A 26810-nucleotide genomic window follows, 5' to 3' on the forward strand; every position below is an offset into this window, starting at 1 on the left:
ATATGTTACAGTCTGACATAATATACTGGACAAACCAATTTCAAACGGTTAGCTAAAAGGTACAGGTTCATTATAATTAATTCTAATTAATAAATAAATGTAATTAGTTAGTCAAATAAAACAGTGAAATATCTAAATATAGTAGACAAATTTAAATTCAAAGGGTTGTGAATATATTAGAATAATTAGAAATGGAAAAATTGATGAGCCGTCCATCTTCTGTCACTCCAAGCAGAACATTGTGTGGATACGACTTTGACCAAACCTACTCAAACATTAGCATTGAACTATATTAATAACCTTTGTGGCAAATTTACATAATTAATGGTGTTTTAATATCCAGCTTAAAACCAAGTGAAACTCAGATGAGAGAGATAGTGCTTCTGAAAGGAAACGTTTATCTAACATTGCTGTGGGGGCACATCAGACAAAAATAGGTCTGGAACCGCATTACACTCTTATTGGATTTGGAACCTCTTCCTGTTCCCCTAGCTCAGAGTTTCCCTCTCTGGCTGTTGAGCATGGTGGGACGTGAGATAATGGCCTGAAGCCAGAAGATGAGTCACACACACACTCCCAGCCTGCTCTTTCCTAATGTATGAGGGTGACTCCACAGTCATAAAGTATTCTCAGCGTGCAGGTGGGCCATCTATCTTCATTATACAGCACACCAGTGAGGGGAGTCCACGGATTTAAAAAGAAACTGCAATTATTGTCAGTCACCCACAGTAAATTTTAGCTCTAGCATGAACAGTTTCTTGAAATAGTTCATAATCACTGCATGAAGTTTTCCTGCAGCAGGTGATTTTTGTTGAATGACACATTTTTAGTCCCTGTGACACGTGCACAAACCGTGTAGAGACAAGGATAAAAGAACACATTTTTCATTTTTATCAAAAAAAGATTCTTAACTCTACATCTTAAACACAGCATCTTAAACACAGTTGTATATCTATATATCTATACGTATTATTGTGTGTGTATTTATTTGCTTTTCTAACTGTGTGCACACAATCTTTTGCCTGCCTCTGCAGTGTCATCTACATTCTCAGGTACTGCGAGGATCAGCGTGACAGTGTAAACCTGATCTAGGTCCCAGTGTCAGCAGGGGCATGAATAATTCACTGTGTTCAGGGTGGTGTGGCCTGCAAATGGCAGACATACTGGAACAGACTGCTGGGTTGCCCTTGATGTCTCTCTCCAGGTTGTCACAAATAGTTGTGGTGCTGAACCATCTCTTTCCACGTCCTCAAAGTGCATAAGCTCATTCCTTGTTAGTAGCAAACAGACTAATTTCAGTGACTGCACAGTGCCATCTGTTGATCAAAACTAAAACACAGCTGCATCACCTTTCTGTATACTGCCGGTATATGGATGCAGCAGAAAAAACTAAACTTCCATTGCTGCAGTCCATTTATGTATTAAACAATGCAATAACATGAATAATGCTGCTTTGTTAATGTGAAAAGTTTGTTTCACTGTTATTTTGTTATGTGATTTACTTAGTTTGCATATTCTTACCTTCTTCTCAGTCAATTCACACTGAAATAAGTTTTCAAAATAATTTATGATTAGCGCTGTAGTTGCACCTTTTATTCATTGAAGCAGGCTTTAAAGCCTGGTCTTTTTTAAATATATATATATATATATATATATATATATATATATATAAATATATATATATATATATATATATATAAATGAAAACTGATTGCAGAGAAATCCTGACCTTTAGTCCATCAAGCTCCAAGACACTGGACACTACACTTTAGTAATGGTCTTTTTCATTAGATCAATTCCTCCCAATGAATGCATTTAAACTCAACATGATGTATGTTTGTTGAAAGTGTCAGGCTATCATACTCTTTGTGACTAGTTGAATGGCCTTTTAACTTTGCTTTATGAAGATCACAGTCACAAAACAGCAATTATGATGTTTCGTCAGTTACTTTACTTTAATGGTATCCTGAGTCATGGGATCATAAATATATAAGATTTTGAGCTTTTGACTCCTCAGTTGCTCCTAATGTTCCTAATGTATGTTGAATATTAATGTGACCTTAGTCTTATTGTTCCTGAAATCAGTAAAAGTGTGAAGAGTGACAGTGAGGTTGAATGACAAAAAGACCAGATAAAGAATAAAATAAGTTTAACTGCATCAGAGAAAACTGAGGTACTTTTTCCATCAACCACTGCACAAAGATTCCTCAACTGTTTTCCAAACTTAATTATCATGAATGCCCAACAACATTTTTAGGCAAGTTTGAGTGCAAGTTACTTCACAGGATAATCAGGTAGAAATCCTCTCATGGGCCCACAACATTAGGAAGACTGAACAATGTGCTTTAGTAACCAGTCACACAATGTCCATGAAATGTTACATTCACTTCACTATCACCAGCCATTAGCAGGCTAACCAACTACAACCAACTAATTGTAGCACATCATGCTACACAGCATGTTGCTATCGCCAGTAGCATGTTGCTCAGTCCACAAAGCAAAAACCCAGTACTTACCCTCACTTTGTCTTAGCAGGTAACATCATCTATTCTTATTCACATACATACTTACCCAGCTACACTACTCAGCTAGCACTAGCATGCTGTGCGCTACTGTTTGTGCCACATCTTACCATACAAGCTAGCCAACATGCTAGCAGCATGCTGCCTGAGCCACAACAAAAGGTACGGCAACAGACCAAACAATTCACCAACCTACTAAACCTCCTCAGCTCCTTCCCCGTACAAGCAGCACCCAGGTCACTTCCGATTAAAGCTCACATTACATGCTCTGCACTTACCTCTTTTCATGCACTGGTTCATTGCTTTCACTCAAACTGGGAGAGTGTCCACCATTTTCCCACAACCTGCTTTAGGCTCAGCCTTCTTACACCCAGTTCACTTTGACAGAAAACAAACTGATTTGCCTGTTAAAACCCTGCAACCATTCACTGGGCAGTGAATATATTATTATATTTCCACCCATGCTCTTACGCCTCGACTGTGTGAGCCCAACAAAATGCAAAGCGCGCAATGAATCTGATCCCAACACGTTCTGGTCTTAGATTAGTGATAGCTACCTCATGATGGACTACGAGCTGTCTTCCTAAATCTATTATCATTTAGTTTTCCTACTTGCTTTTAGCTGACCCTGCACTGTGCCTGTTCAAAGTTGTCTCCATCAGCCTCACAAAGAAACCAAATCCCTTGTTTCCTTGTTACATCCAGTGAGTTTACCTCCAAGCTCTTCCCGTCAATGATAACTCTCAATGGCTGCTTCTTGACACGTTAACATTTGATTACATCTCCAGGTTTCTTGCCCTCTAGCCATGCTTAGATTACACTATCTACGAAGCCATACCTTACCCAAAGGACACTTTGGGTTCTAGCCCATCTATTTACTAGCATTTCAGGGAGGTGGATGCACATTATAAATTGCTTCTAGCATGACTCTCTTCCGACTTGCTTCCGTGTCTCCCACTTCTCTCCACACTGTCTCACCTCATCCATTGGCCTTGCTTCTCTTTCTTGCCTCTGAAGTTCCTCTAAAGCCACTTTCTTCCTGTCAGCTGCAGTTAATTATCAGGATGGTTCATTTCAAATCCTCCCAACCAGAACAGCAGTTTGTTTTTTTTTTTTTTTCTGTAAATAACAGGTCTTAATAGGAAGTATAAGATGAATGTAGGTCGTAGAAAGTGGGACAAAGGGAGAGCAGAACGAAAGGAGAAGAGAGAGGAAGGATTTCTCAGTTTGAGCCATATAAATCACAGTCAGATGTGTGCAAACATGACTAAGGACTTTATTAACCAAATCATTTTCCCCGTAATATCCACAAATAAAAGTGATCTCTTTATATATATTCACATTGTATAATTCCATAGTGTGACAAAAAAATCTTCTCTTTTTTTTTTTTTTTGGATTTCCAGCCATTTCTATTAATTGTCATTTGATCAGTCGCCATGCAGTCGTCAGAAAGGTCGAAAAACATTACGATTGGTCAGCATTGGCGGTCATGTCCGATGTCGCTCTTCTTCTCCTCTATTGGCTCCTCATAGTGCTAAAACCCCCCTCAGTTACCCAATCACAGATTTCATCACACTGCGACAATAAAATAAAAATAAATTAAGAAAGCAATGTTCTCCTGCAGAGTGCTCCAGAGTCCTCCTCTCTTTCCCATTCTTTTTTAGATATTTTCTGTTTTTATATGATAATAATAGTAATAATAATAATGACTATAATTGTCCTTGATATAAATTCAATAGTATTTTTTTCTCTTTCTCAATTTTTAAATAAATCATTTTGGCAATCCTCATATGTTGTCACTTTAGAATAAAAGAATACTCAAGTAGAAAATAAAAATTGTGAGCGAGGTGTGAGAGAATGAAAAGTGTGAAAGTAACAGAGAAGAGCAAGAGAGGAAAGAAAGAAAAGAGTGAAAGAAAGAAAGACAGACTCAAAGAAAAGCATCCACTTCAGACGCATGTCAGAAACGGCTCTATATACAACAATTTCTGTTGTGGAATTCTGTCTATCCTGTGCCTGTCGTCTGTCTCCTGTCCTTCCTCCTCCAGTGTGTCTGCAGTAGTCTGTTGTCTGAAGCAGTCCTGTGTGTCCCAGTGTTATACCAGAGTGTAAGACTTGGCATAGGGGTTGTTGCTCTGTTTCAGGTGTCCTCTAGAATCCAGCAGTGACTCCTGGGAAGTGCTGAGCTTGGCAGCCTGTGCTTGGGCTAGGTCTCCTGAGGAAGGGACCTCTGCCCGGACCTCACCCCGGGCCTCTCCCCTCTCGCGGACATCCCTGTGGGGGAGGGTGGAGGCAGTTCCTGGCTGCCACTGCTGCACCTCCCTAGGTGAGGGCACTTCCATGGGTGTGGGCTCCATGGGAGGTGGCCTCTTCAGGGTACGGCTCCTCTGGGGTTCTAAGCAGGTCTGGCCCATGGCTCCTCCAACGCCCCCTCCTCTTGCTTCCCCAGTAGCACCAGCAACAACTCCACCTGCTCCTGCACCACCTCCTCCACCTGCTCCACCACCTCCTCCTCCTCCACTGCTGCTGCTACCACTGCTGCTGCTGACCCCTCCACCTCGGGCTGCCAGAGGCACGCCGCGGTTCAACAGGAAGTCCATACGGAGGTAAGGCGGCAAGTGGACCAACTCCCCACCTGGGAGACACACAAAAACACAAAGGAAACAAGAAATAGGTGAATTAAGGTTTAATTAAATTACCGTGTTTAAAGCAGTGTTGATTCATTTGGATGAGTATTTGAGGGCAGCAAACAAACTGTGAACGCAACACTGAGATATTATCAGTTTAAAAAGTTGAACTAGCTACACTAGGAGAAACAGTATCATTTACATGGCCACCTGATGAACTAAGTCAGAAACTCACTATATTTCAGATATTTATTTCATTCTACATGACTATAGGGAGGTATTTTTCCCTTAATGTAGTTTTTTACAAAGGATTTAGATTTGTGCCATGATTATATTCACCACAGTCCCTGCACACCCCCAGAGAAAGTGTAATGGGACTGTTGCTGTGAGGCACCGCAGTCCTCGCTGTGTGTACAGTCCTGTATGTGCTCTGTCTCTACAGACACCATTACCCTTCCTCTCTCTTTAAATTAACTGCATAGAGAGCTGAAAATCAATATTTTACTCACATTTACACCGCTACATTTGCTCACCTCGGGCCCTTCCGTGATTGTGATTCACATAACTATTATTTTAATGCAATACCAATCTTCTCCCAGTGTGAATCTATTTAATTCAATTGATGCCATCAGGAAAAATGTGCAGAGCATAATGTAATAGGAAGCCGAATATTACAATGTTATCTTTGCTGCCATTGTCAAGAGGTGATCCAATAATCCTTTCCTACTGTGATGATGCTGGATGATTGACTATCCCTCTGCTATTTCTGCCGCTTTTCAATTCTATCAGTTTTTGCATTTGGCAATTCCGAAAACCTGTTTTTGCTGGAAGTGTAGTTACTCTGTAGGACAGTGAGAACTATCCATCCATCCATCCTTTATTGTAACTGTTTTTCCTGTTAAGGCTCACTGGGGGTGCTGAAGCCTATCTCAGCTGCCCATGGGGCAAGAGGCGGGTTACACCCTGAACAGCCAGTCTATCATAGAGACAGACAACCATCCACACTCACACTCACACCCATGGGAAATTCACAAGTCACAAAACTGCATGTCTTTGGACTCTAGGAGTACCTGCAAAAACCCACAGGCATGCGGGGAGAACATGCAAACCCAAACTGTTGCTGTGAGGCAACAGTGCTAACCACTACAGCACAGTAGTGCAGACCCAAAGCATTATTATGAAATAGAATAACTGTAGCAAACACCTGTAGGAAGATAGACCAGGCCAGATTTAATACCCCAACTGATTGATACTGTTATTTGAACCTTAATTGTCTGAGGTGTTGAATAAGATGTATAAACAGACAGGGAGAGACACACTGATTCAGTGATTCAGTTCAATGAGGATATGGTACCACCACTGTCACTGTATCTCTTTCCCTGATTGGATTACATATTTAACAGAGCAAATTAGCCAATGATAAAAGGGTGTTGGGTTGCCAAATCTAGCGGGCTGCACTGGGGTCTGCGTTCGTTAATGCACCCTGAAGCGGTCGTCTTCACATTCAGCTTTCAGAGAAGCAGAGATCAGCAATTGTTCACAGGTGTAGAATACGTTGCTAAAAGCATTTTTCAACACAAATTCTCTCTCCAACATGTGCTGACAGACTGATGTACAAATTCCACATGTGCACACACAAATGTAAGTATCCTGCTGGCTACTGTGCATTAGCACCAGCACAGATGAGGCCATTTCTGCAGATTCAGTGCAACATGTAACCTTGGAGAAAGGATTTCTGGGTTCTCATGGAGAATGAATAATTGACTGTGCGTATTATAATAAGGCCTATTAGTGCCAGCAAAGATGATGAATGGCTGGGAGTGTTAATTGAATTAGATATAGATTTAAGTGTTTCTGTGGGAGCTCATTAGAAATGTAGTTTGAAAATTCATCAGCCTGTAAATTGCAGATCATACAGTAATGGGACAGTATGTGTAACCATAATACAACAGCAAATCTTTGCCAAGTCATTAATCTGATGTCTGATGCAGCATAGTGCGCACTGTTGTGGTTGGTGATGCTTCAAATTCGTTGACCTGTATGTCTATATTGTCTATGTCATTCAGGATCCCACACACACACACACACACAATATATTTACAGGCCTATCATAAGCTGGTTGCTGCCCGTAGCCCTATAATTACCAGTACAGGTGTAAAGCTTTATGGGCACAGTGCTGGGGAACACACTGTATAGGAACACAGTTTTGGTCTTATGAAGTACTATAGAAGAGGAGCACAAATAAACAAACTGTTACTCTCATAACAGCAGGTCACATGAGAGCAGATGAGATGGAGAAAGAGAGAGATGAGTGAGAAGCTGCCTTTGGAGAGACGAGGTCAGCTCGGGGTAGTCAGACGCAGTGGTGTTGATGCTGGATCATTCAACAGCTGTCAGTCAAACTGACCTCCACGTTGAGTCTGGGTTTCAATGGATTAATACTGTGATATACTCGTATGAAAAAACATTTCTTTTGCATTTCCTACTTTTACAATAGATTACCCATGTGAAAAGTGATTATTTGATACACATAACTGTGTAAGTAGAGTGGTCTGGCCCTCAATAGTGTTCAGATTGCTACTGTATACTGATGAAGCCACGGGCCATTGCAGGTTCCCTTAGCTCTATGCAGCAAGTACCTTCCAACCCAGGCCCACGACTGGTTTGGTCTAACCTCATGCATCAACCTTGTTATCAGCAACAGCAGGCAGCATTTTTCTGTCTTTTTTTTTTCAGTTTCAGGTGTTGCTATGTTAGAATTGGTTAACTGCAAATCAACATTCAACCTTTTTATATGCAGAAACAATTCTTACACTAAGGATGAACAGATGTCCCAGAACAAATTTATATTGGCCTTTTATCTTTAAGCCTTTAGGATGCTGTAATTAAAGCAATGTGTAGCCTATTTATTAATTGTAAAATTTGCTGCAGGTCTTTGATTAGAAAACCACATTCTTATCATGTTACACTCTATAGACTGTAGAGTCAGCTGAAATACAACCTAATTCCAACAAAGTGTGGAGTAGCCTGCAGTAATTAGCAAATTTTATAAATCCATATTCTATTTGCAATAGAAAATAGAAAACTCAAATTCAATCATTAAACTAAGAAAATGTAACATTTTATGAATAAAATAAGGTAATTTTGAAATTGATGGCAGCAACACGTCTCAAAAAGAACACTTTCACCAGTAAAGCAGAGGTAGATTCGTATGCCTGCACTTAATCCCCAAATGTAACTGACACCAGAGTCTAGTGCTGAGCAAAGCCACCCCAGCCTGAAAGGCTAAGAGGCTGGCATTTCACAAAATGCTCTCCACTGTGCTGGGTAAGAGTCGTTTTGTAAAGAGTGACAATAGCTTCAGCTTAGGTTGACAGATGGCCTTTAGTTGCCCTCTCTCTGGTGATTCGAGTCTCCTGTCCTGTGCACAAACGTTCAAAACATAATGAGGTCTGAAACTTAAGAAGCAGATCTAATAGCCTCAACTCCTGCTGGTCAAACTGAGTATTCTGGGATAGCGTATTGTACCTTTGTGTCCACACACACACGAACACAGACTTACATTTCTGGTCCTAGGATGGGACACCTCCAACAACGCTAATTATCAGTGGCCCCAGACACACTGTAATGTGGCGGCAGATGGGATGATAGATTAAGTGTATACAAACACCCTTCTCAGGGAGCCGGGTGTTTGTCTGTTTAAATGTTCTGTGATTGTGCCAGCAGGATGTCAACATGCTCTGTCAGACCCTGTAATTGAGCTGCAGGACTACGCAAAGTAGCAGAGGGTCACGTAAGGTAAGACTACGACCTGACAGAAGAGAGCACAGCACAACAGGGTTACTCAAACTGCACATGTATAAGACAGAGACCAAGCTTTTAAGTGATTAAAGATATAAAATCACTTACTAATGGGTTTTCTTACAATAAAGAGTGTCCCACATGAAAACAGTAAAGATGTGCTTTAGTCTGTTATGATGGTTAGCTTTAATTAAATTTAGGGCTTTAGTCAAAAATACTGAACAAACTGAAATTAACATTTTTTATTTTCCAAATCTATAAACTTGCTACAAATGCTGTATTATTCCAGAGTGCAGGAGGTTGTATTTATCTTTAACGATTTCTACAATAACCAATCGTCCTGAAATGACTCAACAGTAAAAGTGACCCAGAAAAAAAAAAAAGCTCTGGTAAATTATGAATTGGGACAGAAAGTCCTTTATGTGGTAGTACAAGGTTAAATGAATCATGTTTATGCTTTTTGTTGTAACATGCACTTCCTTACCAGGTCTGTGTGCCTTGGGCACAGCCATGTTCATGACCCGACTGACATCCTGAGGTTTGGGTGGCGAAGCAGTAAAGCGGCAGATGCCCGACTCAGAGGGCGTGCTGGAGGTCAGGCTGTCAGTGTAGTCGTTGGTCCCTGCGGTCATCTGTTCAGATGAGGTGTCAGAGATGAAGCACTCGGTGATGGTGAATTTGGCATGGCGGAGTTGTTCTTCCATCTTGGCATGCTCGTAGGCTCTAGCCAGCTCCTCATAGGTGGAGGATGCACTCTCTGTTGATACCATGCTGCTCCGTGCACGGTCTGATGAATACAAGTACATTTATACATTTTCTGAATCCATTCATATGTGCATTAATTAATTTACTGTATGAATATATTATAATACATAATATGCAATACATGAATAGATGAAGGAGGTATGAGAGAGATGAAGGGATCTGGCATGGGGATATGTTGGATTCACACTCTGGAAGCTTCAGCCAAGAGTACGCCCCAAAGTTTCTGCCGCTTTCAAATGAAAAGGGGAGCTAGTAATGTTTTGGACTGCAAAAGAGTCAACGTGAAAGCCATAGCGATCAGCTCAAACGTTCCAAAAGCTGCATGGTTTCTGTCACATTTGCAAACTTTGTAACATGAATCTAAAAAAACAGAGGCTAACTGTGATGGTCACCCTGTTCCCCGCTCCACTCTACCTGTATCCTGTGAAGGGCTGACGCTGTAGCTGTCGCTCTCTTTGTCCACAGATCCAGTGGCACGTGGTGTGGGGAGTCTCCAGTCAGTGGTCAAGGTGTGTGAGGAGCTGGTGGGGTGTGGCCTGTTCAGGGTCCACTGGCTGGCATAGCGGCTCCGTGCTGCGGCAGGACCAGCTTTGGCAGTGCGTCTGGCAGTAGGATCTAGTGAGGAGACAAGGGCCAACATCGTTTGTGAACACAGAAAATAAACAGAATTTCTTTTAGAATAAAATCTAGCTGTGACAAGCTGTGCTAGTCACCGTCAGAGTATTTAGTTTCCAAATGACTGAGATCAACAGAATGAAAAGGAAAACATTTCTTACATCCTTGTACAGAATATAAAATGACACAGTTGGCACAGAGTAATAAACAAACAAGCTCAAATCTACAAGGACACGTGGCACCAACAGCTGGGCTCTAATCTTTTAACAGACACTGACAGTTTTTTACTTTCCTGTGTTCAAGTTGCAAGACAATGTTAACAGATTTCAATCTTTCATTTGGTGGGAAAATGTTTTAACAGTTCACTAGCAACCTAAAACAACCTGATTTGTAGCAGAAGAAGATAATGTATGTGTTTTTCACTGTGTTGAGAGACAAATCTCTTGATCACTGAGCATTAGACCCCAGCTCCATGCAGTAACATCAATCACGAGCTCTAAGGGCCTCCATTCAAACATATAAATAGTATCATACTCAGTCTGACCCAGACAGACTGCTGTTCTATTCATCGCTGGCCAAATCAGAATGAGACTCTTTAATAACAGCCTGGACTGGATCTGTGCAGTGAAGAATGGTGCTGGTAATCGTAGAAGGACAGACAGTAATTCTATCAGTAGGGAGGGGTGGAGGCATGAAACGATGGAGGTGTTTGGCCAACAGCAGGAAGAAAAAAACAAAAAAGGCTGAATCAGCAAACTGAGTTCATGCCTCACTTGCCAGGTTAAATGAAACAATGACTACTTGTGTGTAAATGCATATGTATGTGAGTGTTGACATGAATGCACACACACACACACAAACACACGTATATTATATTTTCCAGTGCATATGTTTATGTTATCTGAATCTCTGATGGCATATGTGGATGGGAAAATTTGCACTGTCTGCACCAAAATCATTTCAGTACAATCACTAATCTGAGCGTGCACGTCCAAGTCTGTGTGTCCATGTGTGCACGCAGGCCCAACTGACCAGTTGGAGCAGGGCAATGAGGTGAGGACATGTCAAGAAGAGGCAGCGAGATCGCTACTCTTCATCAGTTCTGCTTCAGCGGAGCTCAAACACCAGAAGCTCAGAGGTTGCGCTGCAGCACAGCTGCTGTGTCTTTGTAATCTCACTGCTGGAAGGTGGCTCACATACTGTATGAGATCAGTGTACAGTTATTCTACGACAGGGGGGGAAACCCATTTTCCTTGTATGTAACTCGGATGAATTCACATCTAAATGGTGTTTCTACAGTACGCTGTTTCAAGGCACTGAGGCAAGTTTCCTTTGCAGTGACATTCAGAATAAATACACAATATATACAGTATATTCTTACTATGTACTGCAGTACATATACAGTAACTGTAAATTAAAACAACTACCTGGTTTAGCTACACAACACTTACAATTTTATGTTTTGTTAGTAACACAAGACTAAAGTTATGGTAGCAATATTAGTAGTAAAAGAAATAAATGTTGAGCACTGACGGTGGTGGGACTCACTGGTTCCAGGCCTGGCATCGGACACGTCAACCAGTGGTCCAGTGGCCTGGGACAGAGACTGGTAGTGGACTGTGTGGGTCACTGTGGACGATTTTTGCTTGTTTGCCTCCCCAAAGTCATTGTCTGTCAGCAGCACAGTGGACCTGTCATCTAAAAGACAGAGAGAGAGAGAGGGGTGATAACTTGAATTCTATCATTCATAAGCATAATTAATACACTGACTGACAACATGTCATTTTTCAGTAAATTACCGATTGTCTCCATGGTGTCCCGCTCCTCGATGAGGAGCTGGGCTCTGGGGATGTCGATGTGCATTCTTAATGTCTGCTGCTGCTTGTTCACTGTGTCTGGTGTCCGTGTGTTCTTACTGGAGGAGATTAATGAGAAAAATTCATTACTTTTCAGCTGCATGATTTTGCATTGTATTGCAGAAATGCTAATTCAATTCCATTTAAGTTGATAAGTAGCTGTAAGAAATCAAGAGAGGCAGCATATCCTCTGTGCAATATATTTGATGTTTACTGATAGGAACTGTAACTCTGGGCTACACTGTGATTTATGTCCGCAGTTTAAACGAAAGCAGCAAGCATAAATTAAAATTAAGCACACATACCTCATCAGCATTTCTGCCAGGCTTTTGGCATCTGTGAAGTCAGCAAAGAGGTAGTTAATACCATAATAGTACTGTCCTAGTTGATAAGCAGCAGGGAAAATACTGTAGTCACTGACAACTTCTTGAAGAAGCAACAAAAACAAGTTAGAGAAGACGAAAAATGAACATAAAAAAAAGGAAAGTTTGTTATCGGTTCATTGTAACTGTAACAGTTTTAACAATAGAAAGTATTTTATTTGATGCTCTGAATGTATTGCTTTTCCTTTGTCTGTGTGCTAATGGGTGTGCTTATAAATCAGTCATCTGTGTATCTGGGATGTCCCAATCTAGTCCTTTGGCCCCGTTCTCTGTCGCTTTCACAAGCACACAGTGCTCTAGAAATAGGTGAAGAGGATGAGCTGGTCGTTTTAACTGAACTACTTTTCATACACAATCACTTTACCAGCTGTTGTACAACAATTCACTAAAATTAGCATCCTGAGAACAGTGTGAATATGTAAATATGCACTTATACTGGTGTAGGGGTGAACATGGAGCTTCAGAGAGTTGACAACAGGCAAAATGCTGAAGACATTTCTGCAACAAGCTGTGTTTGTTAAGCTGTTATTTCAGGACTTGCTGGTATTTCAGGACTTGCTTGTACTAATAACTAAAAAAACTCACCTCTGAGTCTCTTCAGTCTCTGCTCCCTTCGTCTCCTCTTTAGCACCATAAGCATGATAAAGACCAGCACAGCTACCACAAGAATAGACGTGATGGTCACCACCATCTTCAGACCGCCGCTGCCAGACATGTTGCCTGAGATGGGGTCTCCGGTTTTCAGCAGAGGAGGGATGGTACCTTGAAAGGAGCATTAAGCCATTGATGAGACATGAAGAGCATCACCAGAATGTTTGTCTGGAGTTTTTTACTTGACTCCATCTTCAGTCTATATGACTTCCTTAATAATGTTCAGTTTTGTTGCTCTTTACAGAAAACATTTGTTCAAATATACACTACTTATTTTATGTAACATCACATATCACCAACATAACAATTTTGAAAATATAATTATTGTAAAATCAATCATTTTGGAGCGGGAGATTTTAGAGAGGGAAACATTTCTAGGCTCTGGAGCACCAGAGAGAGCCACAGCACTCCTACATGATGATGAACACGTCTACAGGCAACCTTCTTCGAGCGAAAACCCCCCTGATGTTGCATTATACATCATGCTTTATTAATTATTATGCTGTCAACAAGAATAGCCTCTGCAGCTACTTTAGAATTTGTGAAAGTCCCCTAATGCCTGTCTTTCATTAAATTAATATATCCCATTTAAATTTAATTTCCTCCTCAGCCAAAGTAGAAAAGCCTGTAGCTGATCGAAGCTAGGGCACCGGGTTTGAACAGAATGAATATGTGCTGCTAGTCTCCCGGGCTACTGAGCTGAGCTATAGACCCACTGTCAAACTCACAATAGCATCCACACACACAAACACACACACACACACACACACACACACACACACACACACACACGAACGAAAGCCCTTTCACTGGCACATAACATCCTGACAGGCAGCTTACACGTCTCAGCAAAACCCTTCAAAGGAAATTAATGAATAGTCTAGAGTGCGCCACAGTGCTCTCACTACCTCCCATCCTCCTTGTACAGCTTATACACTCCATTTGTGTATGACTGACACAATCTGCAGCCTGAGGCAAATAAAGCTAGACCATGGGCCGCGTTCTTACTCAACTGAGCCGTCAGAATACCTGTCAGTTTGTTCAAAGGCTGACAAAACAGTCTGATTCACAAATAATCTTAGAGCATATACTGTACAGTAGGCAGCACCTCCTGCTGAAACACTGTTGGTCTAAACAGTTGCTGCATTGTTTTAAGGGGTGCTGCAATAATGCTTTTGTTAATGACAACAGAAAAATACTCACTTGTACCACTAAGTACTTTGAGTCTTACGCTGTGTTTAAATTCTTCCCTTTGACCTCAACCCTCCATCCTGAAAGACTGCACACACCCGGGACACCGGGTGTTTAAATGGTTGCCCTCTGGAAAAAGACTCAGGGTGCTGAGGTCACGGACCAACAGACTCAGAGACAGTTTCTACAATAGAGCAATAGCCCTCATGAACACACACACACATCTGGTTTAGTTTTTTTTTCTAGAAGAATGTAGATTGTATATTCTGTATATACAGCTGGTGTGCATGTGTATATTTGTATATATAATTGTGTATATATATATATATATATATATATATATGAATATATGTATATATATTTAAATACTTTTTGTATGAAAGGTAATTGTAAGATGTTTTATTATTATTATGTTGTTTTTCTACTCTCTCCTTGCACCAATGTGGGACAGTTTGCAATTTCGTTGTACTGTTGTACCAAGTGTGACTGTACAATGACAATAAAGCTTTATCTTATCTTATCTTATCTTATCTTCTGAATATGCATTGTGGAGAAATATAGTAGTTCCCTACTTCAAAACTATGTTTCAGGCCTAGTTATCATAACATCTCAAACTGCACACTAAAGGCTCGTTTTTGGTTCCACTTCATCTTATATTAAATGTTTGGCTACATTAAAAGTTAAAGGGACGTCTTATTCTTATTACACCTTGTACTTAAAGTATTACTGAGTTGCTCCCGTCTGCCTACACTGTACTGAGCCACTAATGATCCTTGTTAAGTACTTAAACCAAACTCACTTCCATCAGCATTGAGAGTAGCGAACGTGACCCTCTTTTCTGCTGAGCCGGCGCTGTTGGTGACCTTCATCTGCAGTTCATACCAGGTCGCCTCCTGCAGGTCGTACAAGATGTAGCTCTTGGTCAGCGATGTGCGTTGGGCTGTGGTCCAAGTAGGAGAGTCCACTGCTCGGTATTCCAGTACAAATGAGGTGATTGGACAGCCACCGTTATTCCAGCCAACCAGGTTGAGCCTGGCCCTGGTGGAGTTTATGCTGGTGAAGAGTTCATGTTCCTTGGCAAACTGGGGTTCTGAGGAGAAGACAGAGGGATGAGTAAAGCTAGGAACTCAGAAAACAAGCAAGCAAGCAGACAGTTCAACATTATAGTTTAGTTCAAATGTGTGATACTGTTCAAATCTGTACAAAATCAACTTTACCATTTTGTCGATATGGCAACAAATGAACTGTACAAATGAATTTACTTCCAATAATCCAAGACAATGTAATCACAACCCCGAATTTTGACTAACCCTCAAACTCAATCTTGTTCTCTAGTGTGACACTGCCTACCTTTCCCATGGGTCTTAGCTTCTATGATTTCACTGATGCGTCCTGGACCCACTGCATTCTGGGCCGTCAGGGTGAATTTGTACCAGGTGCCACACTTCAGGTTCTCCAGACGGTATGAGCGTTCACTAGGACTGATGGGAAAACTGCCCCACTGCTCACTGTTGTCTTCTGAGTACTGCAGGATGTAACCTGGGGAGGAAGACGGGTGAGTTATGAGAGAAGTAGAAAAAACATAATTGGAAAAACGTCATCGCACATATACAAATTCTTTTTTAAATTTTCTTCCAAATTTTGATTGTTTCGAAAATTGTTAATGTTAATTAATTATATTAATTATATAATAAATTATTGTTAATGGTGATTTTCCAGTGGATTTATTTTAATATATCTGCTTTCAAGAAAATAATGAAAGAGAAAGCATGGAGTTGTTGACAGACAAACAACCTTCTGAGGAATTTTATTTCTCTACTGACATTTCCACCAAAGGAACCAGGGTCTAAATAAAGTTCTGGGGAGATCATTTTACTGCAAAATGTCCCTGCTGTGGAAACAGAAATCACAATGCACTGGAGGAACTTTTTACCCTGGGAATGTTCCTGAGAAACGTAGATGCCTCACATCAGCTTAAGTCCATTCATCACTGTAACAACACCTAACCATTTACTAACAATTGACTAACAATTCAGTAAATGCTAAGATGCAGACTCTATCACACAGTCCTAGTACAATGCAATCCCATCTCTAAAAGTGCTGATCACATGAAAATCATTTGGCCTGTTGGTGGTACAAAATGAAAAGCCTGGGGATCTCTAACTCTTGTCTGCATTAAATTTTATAGTAATGAATCCAAAGGTTATCCAGACCCAAGATGGACAGAAAATTAGCTTGCCTAGAGCATCCCATGTGTCTGGCTAAAACTAGACAATTGAAAGTTCAGATGTATGTATTTGGGTGATGGATGACGCTGTGGGCAGGAAAGCAAAAACAAACAGCACAGAGAAGCTATCATTGACAGTTTTTATAGTGAGTGCCCCGTGATTAAGAGGCGTGATAAATCACCACAAATAGCCTCACTGTGATTGTGCTTTCCTGAAGATGGAGCACTTTAAACGTTCACTTGAACAGACTTAATCTTTCTTGCCATTTTTTAATCTACTTTTTAGGACTTGAGTACTGAACCTTATCAGCAGATAATGAGATACAGAAACAAGTACTGAGATGTTAGACCTCAGTTAAAGAAGCAACTTAGAGATGTTTCAGTTTAATGTAATGGATAATGTATGTCACTGAGTCATAGTGTGTGCACAGCAGAGTGAGGAAACTGTCCACTGTGCTGTTTCAAATTCATTTGTTGTTTGTGTGTTTTCGTCCGTCACCTCGGATGGAGCTCCCTCCGTTGTCTCCAGGTATCCATGACAATGTGATTGATGTGGTGGTAGTCTTGGTAACAGTGAGGCGTGGCTGATCAGGAGGAACTGCGGATATGAGGACACATATTGCATTGCACAGTATAGTTATTATTTGTATTAAATGGCCTCATGTCAAGATTCAAAGCCTAGTGTTTAATCGCAGTATGGTTTCCCCTGCTGAGACATTCGGGCCAAACCTTTGGCTGAGCTTGCTCGACCTTGCACGAGCTTGTGCGAGCTATAAGAGTGATGGGCGACCTCTGAACTCTGTGCTTAGACATCTGGTGGGCTAAGAGATGCTGCTGTATATAAAGTTGCAAGCCTATATGCACTTACACAGAAAGCAGAAATGGCTCTTTTATAGGTTTTCCACTTGCCTTGGACCTGCAGGTTGAGTGTGATCTCATCTGATCCCCAGTTGTTGCTGGCCACACAGCTGTAGTTCCCAGAATCCTCTGCTTTCACTGTGCGGATGATGAAGCTGCCATTGGTGTGGACACTACGGCGACCATCCACCAGGACAGGAGTAGGAGTCCCGTTGGTGCTGGAGAAGAACAAGACAGAGTTAAGAATATTTTAAATTCTGTTAACTCACTTAAATGTGACAAAAGTAGATATAGTAGATTATAAGAACCGATTTTAGACATAGTCATACTTTGTGTCTATCTAAAATTCCCGTATACTCCTTTGTTTCAATAGCACTTTCAAACATACTGTAATGTATGCAAGTCACCCATACTGTGAGCACTCATATACCTTCATACCATCACGATTCTGGCTTTTGCATCTTTTTCTCATAACAGCCTGGAGGTCTTTTTTTGTGTTTGGCACAGAAAACCCAATGTCCTCTTTGTGTGCATGTGATTGTTTGTGTGTGACTTACTTTCCCTTGAGCCACTTGATGGTAGGAGGTGGGTCTCCAACAGCCTTGCAAGGTAAAACAATGTCTTTCATCCAGGGAGTGGTCACTGTCCCATTGAAGGTCAGAATCCTGGCTGGAGCTGAAAGCAACAAAAAGAAACAAAAGCCTTTAAAAAAGATCAGGATGTATGATCGTCATCATTTGATCATATCAAATGTGTTGTTATTAATACTTTAATGTCTAAACAATCTATACATTAAAACAATGATATACTGTACATGAGAATCTACTAAAACGTGCACAGATAAACTCTTAAGCTCTTAAACTCTTAATACTCTTAAGTGTATTGAGAATTGGAGAAATCTCAGATTGTCAGGTCTGTTATTAGTTAAGATGGTGTACCTTTGGCCAGAGGCTCCACTGTGATCTTCTCACTGTTGTTGCCATGACCAGCAGCTGTCACAGCCACAACCCAGATACTGTACTGTCTGTTCCGAGCCAAGTTTGGGATCCTGTAGAAATATGCATCTGGAGACGCTTCAAACTCACTCATCACCTGTGAAGTAGAGTGAGGGATTAATGTACCATTGGGTAGCTACAGTGTTCAGAGAAAGTCCATTTGTGAAGAGAAAAGTATCAGTCCGACCCTAATATGTATTCCTTATATAATGACTATCTGGTCATGGTTACGAATCTACTGGGTGTGGAATTTGAAAACGATCCTGAAAATCTTGTGGTATACAAATGCTATTACCATCGGATGCAGGTTGGAGCAGAAGACGATGTATTTCCTGATGATGCCGTTGAGTTTGAGTGGAGGCAGCCAGGAGACAAACACCACTGAGCTACTGGAGGCTGCAGCCTTCACTCCTGCTGGAGGACCAGGAACTAAAGAAGTAGAAGAACACGACACCATATACTGGACCTCAGTACATTATTTTCTAAACAGCAGTAATTTGTGACGTCTGGTAATAATTCTCATACCATCTTCTTTTGTGCGGACATAGATCTGCTCACTGCGGACACCATCCCCGGCATTGGTGAAGGCTAAGACCTGGATGCTGTAGTTGGTGTACTTCTCCAACCCATCCAGCTCCAGAGACGGCTGATTAGTGGTGACGTTCCTGATTTCACCCAATTCTGACACAGAAAAGGAGACAGATTAATAATCCTGGCTGTACATTGATGTGAATTGGTGCATTGTTGAGAAGTGATCAAAGTACTGTCTTCCTGTGATCAAAGCAGAAATTTTTGTCAAGTCAGTCAAGAGATGAAATCAACTGAGAATGGTCTGAATGTACAGTATAGATAATAGATAGCAAGCACTCCCCTGCATAATAAGAAGTATAAAACAGGTATTAAAGGATTTTAGTTTTCATTTTGCTCTGATTCCTCTCTCCTCTCCTCCCCTCTTCTGTCCTTAAGCCATGTCACTCACTACTGAAGCACAGAACCTGGCTAGTTACTGCATTGTGAATTATTGATGGAGGCCAGGCAGACTGCAGGTTGGATGACTGCTATATGGCACAGTATACATTAAAGGGTAACAACACATATATCACAAATACTGCTTCTGTGCAACACAGACCACTAGGTCTATTCTATATTATATATAATATGGAATAATAAAAACAGTTGAACAAGTATGTAAATAATTTGACTCAATTTAAATAATGTGCATTGAAGATCACACTTAAACTTTGAATAATGTGAAAACAACATATGTGTATCATAAGCCTATAATGTGGAATGGGTAAAATCTATATTTTTATGAGTGGTAAATGAACTGCAGTACTGCTCTCTTACTACTATTGATGACAGTGTTTTAAAATTAAGCATAACAATAAATCACACACACACACAAAACACAGTTCAATCCACCAGAATTACACCCCCTCTCTGCAACATAGAAAGATATTACAATAGGATGATGCCACAGCTTCCCCTAGTGGATGAACCATGACAAGCAACAGAAGAGAAAAACAAAGAGGATAAATGACAAAATCAGGTAAATTAAAATCAGTCAAGTATTACTTGAAAAGACAAGATAATCCCATGTATCCATAAATTATATTAGTGTTTGTGTTTGGACGTTAATACCTCCATCAGGCAGGTTGGCCCAGTAAATGACTCTATATCCTTGCAGATTTCCATTCAGAGCTTCTCTGGGCAGCGGCATCCAGGACAGAGAGATAACCTCTGGAGACTTGGCCACAGCCAGGACATTTTCAGGAGGTCGAGATGGCACTGTCGGACACAAGAGGAGAAACGGTAGACAGCTGTTGAGTAGCAGAACCAGAAACTGTTTAAAGTGCCCTCATGTTGGCAAATCACTGACTGCTTGAAATTAGTTAAACAAGTAACTGTTGACCCTTAGTTTAAATATCCAAATCATTATTATCTTTTAAACAACTGAAAGAACTATTAATGAGGAATAGTTTACTTTGAAAATAGATTCATATCTTAGTTGCTTAAAAAGATGCAAAAATGATTAGGTATTAAAGACACAACATCTCTATAACCTCTCTATAACATCTTAACAATGTCCATGTAGTATGTTAGCTATATTGTAAATTGTGTTTTCATAAATCATGTTCAACATAAACATTTTTTTAAATGCATCAAAATGATTAATTTATTGTGAAATGGGCCTAATTTGTGTGATAAATATGATGGCTTTAAAACTAATAAATTACTCTGAAAATCAGTGTACATATGCTTCTGAGACTTAGAATAGTAATGAAAATAAAAGATTATTTTTCTGGTGTAATCCAATGAATGTCCAGTAGAGGGAAGGCTCTTCACAACAATATATCGCAGCCTTTTCTGTGCCATTGCAGCTAAAAGACGTATGTTGAATGAATGTTGGGTCAAACCTGGTTCAAAACTCAGTCATTAAGTTTAAAATATTGGAACAAAATAAAAATATAAACTGTGGTTATATCCAATATATTCATTTCAACACCCCCCAGCTGGCTGCATGGGCTTGGACAAATAGATATTTAAGTAACATACATAACACCCACATCCCCTCCTTACCATCCTCCAGGGTCTTGGTAACCACCTGCTGTGATGATGGCCCAGTCCCTGCCCTGTTTGCAGCCTGGACCACCACGCTGTACTGGGTGAATTTCTTCAGGTTGTCCAGAATGATGCTCTCCGTGGTATCTCCCGTGGTGTCCACGCTAATGATGGTGAACTGGTGACTACCACCAGGGCTGTACTCCCTGTAGCCCACCTGGTAGCCACGGATCACACCGTTCTGAAGGTGCTTCTGAGGAGGCTACAAGTCGAGAGTAAGGAGAGAAAAAGGTTTAAGAACCACATTTAGTCTTTTACCCAAACCATTTAAATGCTACATACTAGAGCAAAAACAGAACAAAAAATTATTATTTATAGTTGGTTGATTTTTTGGTTGACATTATCTGTCATATATAAAATACAACATCAGTAAAAATGACTGCAGGTTATAAAAGAAACGTGAAACATGAAAACAAAAAGTGCAAAATGCTGTTTTAAGTATTATTATTCCATGTGACATTACATTATACTGTACACATGGGTGCAGGATGGACTTTACGTTTAATTCATAATGATTCACTGCAATAGGTATAAATTACATTTGAGTCTTGTAGCTTATATTATGACAACTAAAGTTTGAACTGCACCTTCCAGGAGACTTTGATGCTCTGTGGAGAGGTGGGCTCCAGAGTGACATCTTGTGGAGGGCCGTCAGGAGCTGTAAATGAAGCACAACTTTCAACATCACTGCATTCTTCTGTTCAAACGGGAGAGATGATAGTGATGAAGAGTCATTTTTGACTAGTCTTGAACAATTCCACTAGATGGTGGTGTTGAGTTAGGGTTTCACTTTCTCTCCCCCATCACTGCATCTTGCAGGTTGCACCTCAAATTAAAAATATTTTTAAAAACACTTTTACCCTCAGCAACGTTAACCTTTAAATTGATGTGCTAAATTATATATGTTTTATTTAATATGAGGTTTATGACTTTATTTTAGCAATGAATCTGGCAAAATGTGCTATTTCATGTACTGTTGTGCCTGTGGGGGGAAGATCATTAAGAGCAAGAGACAATAAGTGAACACAGATAGAGCTGATTAAAAGCAACAGTGAACTGATCTGTTTCCCCAAATATAAAAGATGATTGCCTCTATTTAAAACAACTATAAAATAATTATGCACACGATGACTCAACAGGCTTAAGGGCTGGCAGGAAATGGACACATGGACATGAGTATCAATTATCTACAGTACCAATTGTCTACATGGCTGAGTAAAAGTATTTAAATGAATCATGTGTCAGTGAATAACACTTTTAAAAGTGTGACTTCAGAAATTTTATTTTTACTAAACTAAATATAATGCACATTAACCTGCTTCATCAGTGGTGATGGTGAGCTCGTTGCTAGGATTGCTGTTGCCGATGATGTTCTTGGCAACCATGCGAATGTTGTAAGTAGAGGAAGGATGGAGGTCAATAATAGTAGCCTGGTTGAGCTGTGGTGACACATCTTTGGTTACCTGGGCTGACAGCCAAGAAGCTACGAGAAGGAAAGAGAGAGATAATAACAATTCTCAGCTCATATTCATGAATTGTAACAACATTTCAGTAACTCTAAAAGACAACTTCTACTTTTTTTACACATGCTTAAATAAGCGCTGATTAGTTGAACATATGTCTACCTGATTTGTTCTTGCACTCGATATCGTATCCTGTGATAGGGCTGTTACCATCAAAACCCATGGTCCAGCGAAGAGCTATGGTTCGATCTTTAACCTCCCGGATCTCCACCTCTGGAGGGTCGGGCGGTTCTGAGTAAATGTGCAGGAGAAAGAATGAAAGTGAGACTCAGGACAGACAGATGTATGGGTTTTATTCTGTCTGTGATTTCTCCAGTGACAGATTATGGATAGATTTCAAAACACAGGAGTCCCACTGTACAGCAAATAAATTCATACACTAAGCAATAAATGAGGGAAAACTTTTCTAGTTTTAGGAATTTAGTGTTCTTCGAAACATATCTACTGTAAAAATCACCTAGATAAGTCGAGGTTGTGGGGGAGCCTACCTTGCACTGTCAGCTGTATGATGCCTCGGTCTTCACCAAAGGAGTTGATGGCATGACAGGAGAAGAACCCTGAGTCTTCACGAACAGTGGGCATAATCTACAGAGACACACCACATGCAAGGCTTTCAGATGGGCAGAGAGTCAGGCTATCATGTAGGAGTCTAAAATTATTCACACTAAAATCTCATCCCAGGTGATTCTTCAAAAGGGAAGTTGGGCAACTTATTACAATATTTTCTTCCTTTAGAGATACAAACATGTTCTAAACCATGTGGGAAACTTAACTACTCATTTTTGTCTAGGCACATATTCCTTGCAATTTTACAATACTTCATTACAGGAACACACATTTCACATTCACACTCTGTTTTAATCACCATTAAATTGAACTGGAAAGTAGCTCTTTAATATTTCACACTCTACTTGGAGATTTTAAGATTATGTGAATATATTTTTGCCTGAATATCCCAGCATCTCTGCTTCCCATCTGTCTGAATGGACATAAATGGATGAAGGGTTGGTGCGCTCTTCAAAAAGTAGACTGAAAATGCAGCTGAGCGCTCACCACCAGCGTAGAGATGACTTCGTCTGCCACCTCTTTGACAGTGACCACATATCGACTGGTCTCAGGGTTGATGATGCGTTCTTCTTTCTCCCAGCGCACCATGATGGGCTTCTCCCCATGAGCTATGCAGCTCATCCTCTTCTCCTCGCCCTGTGTCGCCAGAGTAGTGTTGGGGTAGGAAGTAATCATGGCAGGGACTAGATGGAGTGGGCAGAGGTTTGGGGGGGGGTGAGTGAGATGGAGGGAATGAAAAGAAAATGCAAGAATCAAAATCAGTTGCCTCAAAATAAACTAACTCAAACTGTATTTTGAAAAAACACAGTACATATGCATTCTCTAACTGTACTTCATGTCCCGTGCAGAGAAGTCTCCTCTCTCTTCTTTTTGCTGACAATTATGACAACTATTGAAACACTCCAGGGACCGTTGTGAAGTCATGTTTGAGTCTGCTTGTCTCCTACAATACTTAGAGATTGAAACGGAGCCCTTCAGGTAAGCCTTTGCCTGCTTTGATAACAACAGCAGACTGTAACGTGCCGCTTTCTGAGAATGAGGCGGGGGAACAGAGAAGAAAGCGGTGACACCTGACTGAACTCCCATCAGTCTGCGCATGGAGCCAGTCTGGCTCTACGCCGTAACCACACACCAGGCTCATTAGCAGCACTTCTAGACTGTGTGTGAGTGCCTGTGTGTCATTCGGCAGAATGAGTATCTGTTGTGAATGTCTCTCACCCAGACTACTCACAGTCTGTACTCACACTATTCTTACACTTACACTTTCTTTCATTCTGTTTTTTTTTTTCTAACTTGCAAGACCCTGCCTTCTGATTATAACACTTTCAGGTGATATTCACAGCAGGGGATCTCTAAAATGTGGAGCTTCTGAATTGGGTTATGTCATAATAACGTCTGCAGTACTAAGAAGGAAGAATGAATATGTTAAACTTTATCAGTGAAGACAATTCAGACGCTGTCCTTCACTACACCCTGCTGAGAACAGCTTAACATTAAAGAAAACCAAAACAATCAGCTAAAAGATGCTAAAACTCTGTGAAGCTGTGGGGAGCTGCAACACTGATTGATTCTCCGTGGTTTTCCTAATCTATCAAATGACTGATTCATCTTCATTTACATTGAATAGACATGTTTTTAGGACCAGACAGCTATTAGAAGAGTTTCACCATCTGTTGGGTAAATGAGCTGTAGTGAATACTGTGTCATTGAACAGGACAGTAATGGCAGCTACATGTGGCAGATGTTCGTGAAGTGGAGGTTGGAGGCCTTCTCTTCCAAGAAAAGATGCAATATGTGTATTTGAGTCACTGTGTGAATGTCACTACACTCCTGAATAATGTGTGCATGTGAATGATTTACTGTGTGTGCATATGTATGAACGTGCGTATATCAGAGTGGCTGTGTCTGGGGGAGCTAAGTGGGCGAGCACAAGGAGCAGAAAAGACTTGTGCTCATGACACATCTCAGCCACACTACACGATGGAGGAGAGAGAGAGAGCATGTACCCCTGCAGCGTTAACTATGATCCCTCTCTCTCTCCCGTGCTTTCTCACTCCGTATCCCTCTTCAGGCTCCCACCAGGACAGCGATGATTTAATGATGAGAGAGAGACTGCTTGAATATTCATACACAGCAGACAAGTCTGCTGGCCATGCTGTTAACTCAGAAGGACACATACAGTTGAACACATACAGGCACACGTGAATAAAGACGTACGCACCGTCTGCATGTTCAGAAAGACACAAATAAAGACGGGGATGCTGGCCATGTTCAGTGTTCAAGCGCACAGTTTGACAAGGTAAAAAATCATTTAGATGCACATACAAAACATATGCAAACTAAAACAGAAGCAATGGTGCACACAAACACAGTTTGGAAATACACACACGCCTCCTCACGCATCCAGTATTCCCCCGGGTCAAACAGTATTTGTAGATAACTTTGTAATCATTTGTTTTGGCTTCACACAGGCACCAGTCTGCTCAGGAGCTAAGGAGTGCCAGGAAGGTCAGACAATCACAAGTCAATTAAAGTACTTGAAATTATAATGAAAGATTTATTACACTGCACTTGTGTGAATGGAAATTTACCTGACAGCAGTTGAATTACCCTGATGTTTTTACAACCAAGCCCCCCCCCAAAAAAACATGCAGCAGATTATGTTTCCCTCCGTTGTGTTAACGTGCTCATATGAAGCAGGTACGATGTTTATACCGTCACAGTTTAGTGAGGTTGCACGCTAAAGTTTGCTAATTAACACCAAACAGAAAATTACAGTTAAGGTTAATGGGAATGTGATTATCTTCTATCCCGTCACAAGCCACTGTACTGGAACAATCTGACACAAGATGAAGTGTTGATTTTTATTTTAAGAGAGGCTGTTGAAAGAATTCTGAGAACAGGATACGGAGAAAAACATGACACCCACTCATTCCCATGAAAGTTGCTCAGTGTGGAAGAAAAAATCTTAATTCTTCCAGATTCCAGACAGTGTCCATAACATAATTGGTGCTTAGGTTGCAGTTTTGGGTACCACACCAAAATTTCTTCGGAACCCAGCGCCAATCCTGGAGACTGAAGAGGATTCATGACAACTGATCTAATAGCATTCAGAACATTTCACTTAAAATTACAAATGTGAACCTTATCATGGCACTATATGAAAACCCTTCAATAAACCATATTTGAAAAGTCTTTATCTGCTAGAACATCAGTCCAGCTGTGATTTGTATACCGTGAATTAAAATCAAGAGAGTTAAGCAGAACATATACACATACACACAAAAATGCAAATCCCACACACAAATCGATAAACACAAAAACACAGACTCCCTCAACTTTTTTTCTCTAAGTACATTTCCATCTTTGAAGGAGAAGGTGGTGCTGCTTGTATATGTGTGTGTGTGTGTGTGTGTGTGTGTGTGTGTGTAGGGATGTGCATGCAGGCCCGTGTACTTATGTGAGCACACATGCACCCTCAACCCCCATCCACTCCTGACATGATGGAATGTGTCAGACTTGGGACTGCCAACGTTTAAAACTCATCTCTTATTCACTCGCAGCCCCTCCTGCTCCCTCGCTCCCTACACCATCATCCCCTTTCCCA

At 40.8% G+C, this 26810-nt stretch overlaps 1 protein-coding gene across 4 annotated transcripts in view; it reads right to left on the reverse strand.

The window, feature by feature from the left end:
• Positions 1–3776: 3776 nt before the first annotated feature.
• dscamb (Down syndrome cell adhesion molecule b) overlaps positions 3777–26810 on the reverse strand; it is a 99825-nt gene continuing 76791 nt past the window's right edge. Inside the window, exons 12-33 of one of the 4 annotated variants that reach the window (XM_026368783.1) lie at positions 23690–23886; positions 23125–23221; positions 22739–22867; positions 22429–22596; positions 21701–21771; positions 21072–21315; positions 20133–20279; positions 19017–19172; positions 18781–18920; positions 18435–18588; positions 18054–18171; positions 17548–17714; positions 17138–17236; positions 15762–15950; positions 15211–15501; positions 13155–13331; positions 12492–12522; positions 12130–12245; positions 11879–12028; positions 10130–10330; positions 9435–9737; positions 3777–5157 (exon numbers count right to left, since the gene is read on the reverse strand). In XM_026368783.1, coding sequence (XP_026224568.1) covers positions 4619–5157; positions 9435–9737; positions 10130–10330; positions 11879–12028; positions 12130–12245; positions 12492–12522; positions 13155–13331; positions 15211–15501; positions 15762–15950; positions 17138–17236; positions 17548–17714; positions 18054–18171; positions 18435–18588; positions 18781–18920; positions 19017–19172; positions 20133–20279; positions 21072–21315; positions 21701–21771; positions 22429–22596; positions 22739–22867; positions 23125–23221; positions 23690–23886 — 3884 coding nt within the window. In that variant the 3' untranslated portion in view covers positions 3777–4618. Of the gene's footprint in view, positions 5158–9434; positions 9738–10129; positions 10331–11863; positions 12029–12129; positions 12246–12491; positions 12523–13154; positions 13332–15210; positions 15502–15761; positions 15951–17137; positions 17237–17547; positions 17715–18053; positions 18172–18434; positions 18589–18780; positions 18921–19016; positions 19173–20132; positions 20280–21071; positions 21316–21700; positions 21772–22428; positions 22597–22738; positions 22868–23124; positions 23222–23689; positions 23887–26810 lie in introns of all 4 variants that reach the window. The other 3 variants (XM_026368766.1, XM_026368792.1, XM_026368774.1) reach the window with 3 other exon arrangements.

Source organism: Anabas testudineus, chromosome 13 (genome assembly GCF_900324465.2).
Source record: "Anabas testudineus chromosome 13, fAnaTes1.2, whole genome shotgun sequence".
NCBI lineage: Eukaryota > Metazoa > Chordata > Actinopteri > Anabantiformes > Anabantidae > Anabas > Anabas testudineus.